The sequence below is a fragment of the Acanthisitta chloris genome, unplaced genomic scaffold, assembly GCF_000695815.1.
Source record: "Acanthisitta chloris isolate BGI_N310 unplaced genomic scaffold, ASM69581v1 scaffold46417, whole genome shotgun sequence".
Lineage (NCBI taxonomy): Eukaryota > Metazoa > Chordata > Aves > Passeriformes > Acanthisittidae > Acanthisitta > Acanthisitta chloris.
The window spans coordinates 12,385-21,919 of NW_008684051.1; the positions used below are offsets into that span (position 1 = coordinate 12,385).

At 39.7% G+C, this 9,535-nt stretch overlaps 1 protein-coding gene across 1 annotated transcript; it reads right to left on the minus strand.

The window, feature by feature from the left end:
- Window positions 1-4,216: 4,216 nt before the first annotated feature.
- SNAP29 (synaptosomal-associated protein, 29kDa) lies at window positions 4,217-8,084 on the minus strand (the record flags this gene model as incomplete). The annotated part of the gene is made up of 4 exons (XM_009079142.1): window positions 4,217-4,374; window positions 6,047-6,151; window positions 7,135-7,220; window positions 7,888-8,084. Coding segments are annotated over 4 exons (546 nt in total), but the record flags the coding sequence as incomplete, so codon positions are not given.
- Window positions 8,085-9,535: the final 1,451 nt, after the last annotated feature.

The window sequence follows — 9,535 nt, forward strand, 5'->3', positions numbered from 1 at the left end:
AACTTAACAGAGTAGGTCCAGGTTCCTGAAAAACACTGCAGGATGATGCTCACACATGTGGGTGAGCACTTATATTCATCAGCATTTTAGAAAAGATGCTGAAATTTTTTTTTCATCCAGCATCATGGACATGATCAGATTTTTGGCACACATGGAAATAAATTGCCCAGCATTTTAACAGATATTAAGGGGGAAAGTGCCAGTGAAGTTGTAATCCAAGAAATTCGGGAAATAAATGCAAAAACTCTTCATTAACAATAAGCACCTTTTATTTACCATCTTAGCATTCAGCACTTGTTTCATTCAATCTCAATTGCTGAACCACAGCCCAGTTTAGCATTCAAATACAAGACAATGCAATTTGACTTGTACAAAAAGTGTTACACCTGGGTGGTACAGAACTCAAGTTCTATTTAAAAAAGCCATAGACACAATTAATTGCTGCCTGTGATTTGAAAATTCAGCCTCATATATTTCCAAGTAAAAATTAACACATATCCTCCATATGATGCTATGCCTGTAAAAATGCCTACAAAAACCTGTTTGTTCAGAAGGCAGAGTGGTGGAAAGTATTTCCTATTTCAGCATTTAGCAAATGACATCACTTCACAGAAACTACTAGGCAGCAAAATATTTCAGGTGAATCTTACACATGAGAAGAACTCCTGACACCATGTAGTGTCCCAGTGATTTTGGTAGGCAAAACAGTTCAGCACAGCAACAAATTCTTGTAGCACAGACTAAAATTCGGCCACGTATCATTTGTTACAATATGTAATTCAATGCTCAGGAAATTTAAAACCCAAATACACATAGAAATCTAGTTGTCAGATACTGGTTATTCCCATTTTTTTTCCTGGCTGCTTTTACAGTCATATCTGTGTTATCAAGGGTATATGCTACTTCCTGGTGTTTAAAACCTCTTCAAAATTGATTAGTAACTTTCTGAGAAACAAGAAACATGTCATTTGTAAAGAATACATAAAATATTTTTTGCCATCTTCTTCTGACCTCGTTAAACTTCTGCTCAAGCCAATGAAATTTACCAGACCTATTTTGCTGCAAGAACATCAGTTTATATGCCAACATGTATATGTAGGCAAAATCATTTAATGTATCAGGTTAGCACGTGAGTGCAAATTAAATCTCTTCTGAAAGTCCTAGACACTACACAAGTGAAGTTTTTCAACAGTATCCAAGAAGAAATAAAAGTGAATCTCAGGAAACCGTAAGAAAAGCTAGTGAAGTAAGTCCTTCATTACACATGCAAAATGGCATTTCCTGGAAAGGCAAAAATGTGGTTATTTTCCTTTAAATTTCCTTTTCCTGCAGGATGGAAAGTTATTCCAACAAGAGAAAAAAAATCCATCACTATAACAAAACAGTGTTGTTTCCTCATGTCAGTTAGACTTCAGTTCTTTATCAGCACAAAGCATCTATATAAAGGCAGAGAAAGGGAATTCAGTTTGTAGCAGAAACTCACTTATATCTATGCACTGTCTTTTTCCCCCCACAAAATAAATCCAATGTGGGAAATAATCCTTTGAAACAAGGCCATCAAAACAAAACAAGGATAGTAAATAGAGCAGGAACACCCAAGAAAGGCGGGCATATGTTACTGAGGCAGCCTAGGGCATTGTTAGAGGAGATGAGGAGTTACACCTCTGTGTAACTTCCACATGGCTGAGATCCTGGGTTTCTAGTCTGCTTGGATCAGGAGGTTCTCAAAGCAGAAATAGGGATTTATTTTTTATCCCCCTTCCCTGCCTGTGTTTTTAAAGGCATCAAAGACATCCAGGATGCAGTGAACATTTCATAAGGCCAATACAGCTAAACATTTTGAAGAAAGCCTTGGGTTCCTCTTATGAAACAATTTAGACTCACAGCGGAATAGTTTACATGAGAAAGGCAACACACTTCACTCTTAAATCAAAGATTCTTGCTTGGATTCAAGCTCCACATTTCTTATTACATATAACACGACTAGATCCTCCAGCGACCTTTTTCCTGGATTTGCCATAACTTAGTTGAGAAAGCCTCAGTGTACATCCAAGTTACAGAGCCTTACTTTCCAAAATACTATGTGGTGACACAGTTGCTTACAGGTGAAGGCAGATTTCACACTAAAAGGAGTGTTATTAATTACTATGCAACTTTTTAATATTCTCTTCTCTGGAGAGAATTTATACATCCTTTCTAGGATGTAAAAGTTTCTGTAACCAGCATTGGGATAAGAAAAAATACAAGTCTTTTCACCCTTTTAATAAAAAGGAGAAAATCAAATAACACACTAAACCAGGTATAATCAACATTTCCCTCTTCCTTCATTGAGGTACTTAACATTTTGAATACTTCCAATTGTATAATCCACTAAATAAATCTACCAACTCTCTTGAGACATCAAATCATGTAACTCATAAATATTCTAAAAGAGTAAGACAATTAATCACAGTATACATCCAAAAAGTAAGGGGATACATTAATAAGCTATTTACGGTTCTAAATGAGCATAAATGATACGAACTGAAAATTAAAAAGCAATTAAAGGTACTCAACAGCTCTTGAAGTTTTATATCCCTGCAAAGCAGATATTTTTTTAGGGACTGAAATCAATGACATCAGTAACAAAGGGAAACAGAAGTGCAACTTAAATCTAATTCACAAATCAACCCGGCTAGGAATGCCAGGAGTATTTTTCCCATGACCAGTAAGTGTAGCTTTTCGAATGATTTATTTTTCTACAAGTGAACATTCAGGACACAGTAAGACAAGAAAAGCTCAAATTCTCTTTTATCGCCCTAACAACTGGGTGAACTTTGCAGCTAGTAAACTCAAGGTAACAAATCCCTTGAGAAAGGAAAGAGGAGGGTGGGGACATGATGTTCCTGAGGGATACAGGCTTAATAGCCTGAAACACCAAGGTCTTCCTTTCATTCATAGATAACTATCTCCTCTTAGCCACACATTGTCATTTGTGATAGTGAATATCACAATACCCACACAGGTCCTTGGCCTCTCCAAACTGCAATAACTAACTTGTTTTCAAGACAGACAACAAGTTCTCATTGTCATGTCTTGAGGCTGGAGCAGAATGGTGATTATTTTGTTTTACAGTGATACTCACAAAGAACAAAACAAAGAGAAAGGCTCAACTTCTATTTGGAAGACTCAAACATAGTTTTGAACTTTTCATTTGCAGGAACTTTTCATACCTGCTAAGCCAACACAGGTGTATGTGAACCATAGTGGAGCTTAAAAACAGTCACATTACCTAACAAAACAGCACCTGCTCTGAGCCTGATCACATTTGAAATGTTAAACAATCTTCTGTCATCTGTTTCCGAGGTATCACACCAACTCTCTGTGATCTAAAACAGAAGCTATTTTTTCAAATAGCCACCTAAATTAATAAGCTGAGAAAGAGCAGAAAATAAAAAAGCAGATGGTGACAATTGCTTCAAAAGAATCTTTAATAACATAGACATTGAAGTCCTGATTTTGTTACCCAAACTTTTTGGGTCACTGTCAAATCAACATTTCTTGCAGACCAGAAGCTACCCTCAGAGATCTTTACTGAAAAGACTGTAAAGGTGATGGTACTTAGTGACTCAGACATAAACCCCACAGTTCACGGATTCACCATTTGGCAAAACTCATCTTTAGGAAAGGGAACACACAGGATATTGTTATTACTGCATGACACCCTTGGTATTTTATAACTTCCACAGAAATACCAAGGAACAGTGCCCTAAAATTAATTTTACAGATGGAAATCAGCATTTTTGCAGAATTTGCCATAGCTGTAGGTAAACAGAATTAGCAACATTTGTTCTGAACAAAACAGCACATTCTGTTCCCCCTGCCCCCTCCTCAAAACAGAGGCAAAAATGCAGTTCCTTTTCTCATGGCAGCTTCCAGGCCAAGGACACTGAAGCTTTGTGGAGCGCGAATTCCTCCACGCACATGACGCACAGTCACACAATTGAGCAGAGCATCCGGCACAGATGCTCTGACCCAGTGCTCAGAGATTTCACTCCACATGCACTTTTCCCATGTACACTGAGAAGAAATGTAAGGTATTAAGCTGACTTAAGATACAAAACTATGTAATTTTAATGGCAACAAAACCAATAAGGTATCAGAAAAAAGAGAAAGAGATGGTTGAGATGAAACCTTCAGGAGGAACCGACACCAGACAAAACATTCTCAAACTCCTTTAAAGCTGTCGGACTCTTTTGTCAGTGTTCTTAATGTTGATATCCAGTGTCTCTACTTTTTTTGTGAGCCGATCCAGCATATCATCTTGCTCTTCTATTTCAGTCTGCAGCCCAAGAGCTAGGTTTTTCAGACGACTCAACCCAGAAGACATCTCATCTGTTGAGGAAGAGAGAGACCAAAAGGAATCCAAGTGGTATAACACACTGTTTAAACGGACACTCTCAGGATTCCCTCTTTTCCAAAACACTGGGTCAGAAAATGCTACTTACAGCTCCTCAAGTCTGTGTTCCTCTGCAGTACAGAAGCATCAATATGTTAATAGCTGTACTGCAATACTGCCAGAAGTGATCACTTCCTGCTTTCTTCCATTACAGGTTAACTGCAAATGCTTAACACCGAATTGGATTTTTATCAAGTGACATACCCTGTTATGCAGTTTTTACTTTTCTTCTTAAAAAACGATTTTATAGAAAATCAGCTACATCTTTTTTCAGCTCAGCACACATAATGTGCTCACTACCTCAACTGTTTTTCTTTAAACTCCATGCAGAGATATGCTCAATATGCTGACAATTTCAGCAGCTATTTATCATAGACGAAAAACTCCCATCTCCAGATTTTCTAATTTGGCTACTTTATTGGAAGATTGATTGGTATAAATGCTTCTGAGATTAGCAAGTTTTCCACGTCTTGTGAGTAGAACAAATGTGCTTCCACTAACTCTTATACCTGACAATTTCTCTTTGATCTATTCCTTTCTGATTTCTTTTCAATATCTTCTTTCTAGCTCAGCTACACAGTGACACACGTAAGCAAAGAGGCACTTTGCCTATATGCTACAAGCACAGGATGGCAAAGTCAGCTGAATGGTTTGGGGAAGCAAGAAAAGAAATGCAGCAAATGCACAGATTAAATATTTAGTGCATTTTGATTCTTCTGGTTTTGGAAAAACATGTTTATCTCAAAAGCTGTGCACAGGTTTAAATTATTTGGGTCCAAACTGTTCTACAATTTAATATCTGAGTTTAAGTGTCAGTTCAGCAAGTTGAATGCACCGTTCAATGTAAGTGGTAAGCTTTAGGAAAAGCAGCAGTAAATATCCACACAGGAATAGTCAGAATATCAGTTTGAAGCAGTATTTTCTTATGGATATTACTCATACCTGCCTGATAAGATTTTTCAGAATGCATGGATAAACCTCCTTGCCCCAGTGATATTCCAGTCAACTGAAACTGAAACCTTTTCACATCAGTGCAACTGTTATGGGATAGCTCAGCACCATCTCCACATTCAAATGACAGATTTGCTGGCATGTTCACAGCCATGTTCACATGTTCTCTTATTGTCAATATATGATCCAAGAGGACTTGGTTTGTGTGGATTTGGTTTTTTTCCCCCAGGTTGCTCAAGGATGGTTCAAAACCTAACAGCATCTCAAGCACAAGCACGTGGCAGAGGAGTTGAGTATTGATGCCAACAGCATATCACTCTCCACAGCAGATTTTATTATTCCAGACATCCTAGCTGGTTTTTGTTTAGCTTTAAATGCATTTCTAACTCAGATTTGTTATTAATATTTGCGAATAGTTTACCCACAGATATCCCCCAGCATTCTATGATTCAAATACTTTATGTTTCAATCAAATTTTGGATTCTGACATGTAGGTAGTTTTGAAACGCAGAATGGAAACAAACGATTTTTTAATGTACCATCAAATTTTACATGTTAACTAAACAAAAAGTGTTTGTTGGGAATATATTACTCCTGGCTCAGGAATCAAAAATTGCAAGTTGTGTTACATCAAACAGCTTCAGTTTTCTCACTCACCTAAGTTGTTATCAATTTTCTGGTGGTAAGCTCGCAGGTGCTGGTTCTTTGGATAAGAATCCCTTTGCACTGAAGAAACTAAGTCTGCTTTGCCAAAATCATCATCTGTTAAAAGCAGAGAATACAGAATGTTATATAATAAAAAAAATTAGTGAGATGAGGCTTGAAAGTTTCAGAAAAGCTAGTAAAAACTACCCTGAATACAGCTTCCATGTAATCCCATAACTGGACCATCAGAAGCAGTCCAGCAGCACTGTCTGTAGGGCACCCCTCCAGCTGATCAGCTAAGCTACAATTCTCCTTTCGTAGTTCTAGTGGGCAGCTGAGAGAGAACAGCCAACACCACCAGCAGCCCCAGCCCGAGGCGTGGGGCCTGGGCCTGTGCTTCCCTCTGCAGACCACAGCCGGGAATCGCACGCTGGAGCGGCGAACCCGTCCCCAAACACTCCACGCGGCCCCTTCACCCACACAGCTCCAGCCGCAGAACCCTCTGTCCTCCTGCTCTAGCTCCACTAATAACGGAACCCCACGGTAAAAAGGAGCAGTTACTTTGTACACAAACGCCATCACAGGAGTTAACGCACAGTGAGAAGGGGGAATAAGGCCAAACCCCGTTACTGCTGTGTGAGAATCAAGTGATGACTTCAGATCCAAGGGTTAGAGCCCATGTTTGAAATAACAAGAAAATGCATCTGAAAGCTATGACAATTTGCAGTTAAAATGAGAACCTCTGAGTATGCACATTCACATTTTGGCAAACCTGGGACTAGGCTGCCTGCACATTGTGTGCATTCTCTCCCTATGCAAACATAAGCCTGCATCCTTTTAAAGCTTTTATTGGATACAGCATAAATCCCCCACAGGAAGGGCTAAGTAAAATCTGTATCCAAGTTAAAATAAACAAATCACATCTTCAGCATGAGTATAAAGAGTTTTAGAGGACCACAAAGTCTGGAATACAAATCTCCAGATGTTAAGCAGCAACAAAAATCAGCAGCTGGGCAGGCTGAAGGGTCTCTGCCTTCACCACAGTGCAAGTTTGCCGCACATGGCTGACATGCAATCAGTGTAAAATAAAGTTAACAAACCTGAATTATCTAGCTTCCTCAAATTTGGATGACTTTCCTGGTATTTTGACTCTTGTTCTTTACTAGACACCATTGCTTCTTTTAGTCTATGAAAAAAAAGAGAATAAAAAGAAAACATTGCTATGGACCACAGGCCTCATTCTGAATCTGCTGAAGAAAAGGTATCAAATTTATAGAAGAGCAAATCTGTTAGACCTGATCCAAAATACTCCTTTAAAATGAACTATTAACTATCAGCGTTTGCCTCCAGTGAAAGCAGAACTGGTCACTTTAGTGCTCAAAACAGGAAATGAAAACTGCAATCAAAAGCAAAACTGCATCTTCCATCTTGGAGGCAAGCTATTCCCTTCCTCTGGTGAGGACAGAGGGGGAAGGGAAGGAGAAAATCAATCCATGCAGCATTATCGGACTTTACACAGGTTTCTCAGATGAAGAGAGACAAGTACTGTAATACACAGTCGTCATGATTTACTGTTAGGACTGACGTAAGCATAATAACACAGAGGACTCTGAAGAATAACTTGTGTCATTTTGTGTAATTGTAATAATTTCCCACAAATACAAAGTTATTCTTATCCCTAACCAATACATATAAAAATATTTTTTTCTCAGAGTTAACAGAACAAGGGAGCTAGACACCATCTCAGGAGTTCACTTGATAGAATCAACTTATCTTTTAAGTTCTGATTTTCTGGTGACATTTCAGAGATGCTGTGGGAGGTAAGTCCCAGGTAAAACATTTATTCCACTTACCTGCTGTTACCATAATATTCAGGGGCTCCATTCTGCTCTGGCTTGCTCTCTGGAGGTTTGGCTTTGAAGTAGTTGACCAAGCCCCCCCAAACACTCTTAATGCTATTTATATGCCTTTGACTTGTCTTCAAGTCCTGGTCCATTTTATCCACCATCTGCTCTGTGCGTTTCAGTGCCTCTCCCTGACGAACGAGCTCCTAAAAGGCATTGACGGAGAAAGAGCAGCTTGTGATGCCAAGATAAACCGAGACATCAAACACACTTAACGGACACTCTAAACAGCAGAGTTCCTTCATCTGTGCAGATTATTTCTGAAGGCAAACAACTTTTTCACTCGCTCCTCTTCCTCCAGGGCATTTCAATCAAGAGCTGCTAGTCAGCCACAGCATTACCCAGCTGCAAAATCCTCATCCCTGTGCCATCCCAGGCTCCTGACACCTACTACAAGCTACATCCAGGAGTTTTCCTTACTAGCCTTTTGTCAGATTGACATTTGCATCTCTTCTTGATGGAGGAAGCATGGCACCAGGTGGGTGATGGAGTGAAAATGCAAAGGTTTATGGCAGGGAAATGAGCAGGCAGAACCATTCCTAGTTGTGAACAGCACCTTCATTGGGAAGGGATTCTATTTTCACCTTACTGGGATGTTCCTGATAGTTTAGAAACAGAATAACCAAAGGAAATAAATGCAAATAGAATTTCTTCCAACTGCAGAAATTTTTTAGCTAATACAAACAGTGCAGTATTTAGCAACTGTTATGTATAGAAGTTCATTGTTAATTATACAGAATTGTAATACACATTATTATGAGATAGTACATCATTTATTACAGAAGTACAGACAAGTAATCCGAATACTAATTCTGGTAGGGAAGTTGCCTGCAGCTAACACTAGTGCAAACCAAAGAACTTCTGTTCATATTCTCTCCAAACTTTAGGAAATTCTAGTTGAATATTCATTGAGGGTTTTCTTTTCACTCAATAAAGCAGCAAACACACAGAACTGAAGTTTTACCCCAGGCCCTGTATCAATCCTAAATTCCTGTTTCCTCATTTGTGCTCTCCTGGACAAGCAAACCACAAGTCTGACAGTTCACAGAAGTGTCACCAAGCACAAGAACCGACTGCAGCTTGGGGATGCTCTGGGGTTAATTGAGGCAACCACATCCCTCGCACCCAAGGAATATCCCATTAGCAGGTGACACAGTAGACAAGACCTTTATGAGGGACATCCCCAAGTACAAACTGCTTTGAGCCAGGGCCAGAGGAATGGAGGAAATGATTAATCTGGGTGAAGTGAAGCACATCACAAACAACTAACAGCGCAGGTCCCGTGTGTGAGCGAGAGAACAGCTGAGAACTTTTCAGTCAAATAAAAAGGGGCATAAACACCATCATTAAGACTTGGTGAGAATTGTTACAAGCAGCTGAAAAGACAGGCGAGGTCCCAGTGTGTTATACAGAGAGGGTGTAACTGGGGGTTTTGCCTCCAAACCCACACCACCTCCACGAGGAGGGCCAGCCCGGAGGACACACGGGTGTGCTGCCTCGGGGACACTGACCGGTCCCAGACAGAGATATTTCGGATGACAGAGGGAGCACAAGACCCTCCTCCCGGCGGCCTAAGCCCCGCGGCCCCTCTGCCGGT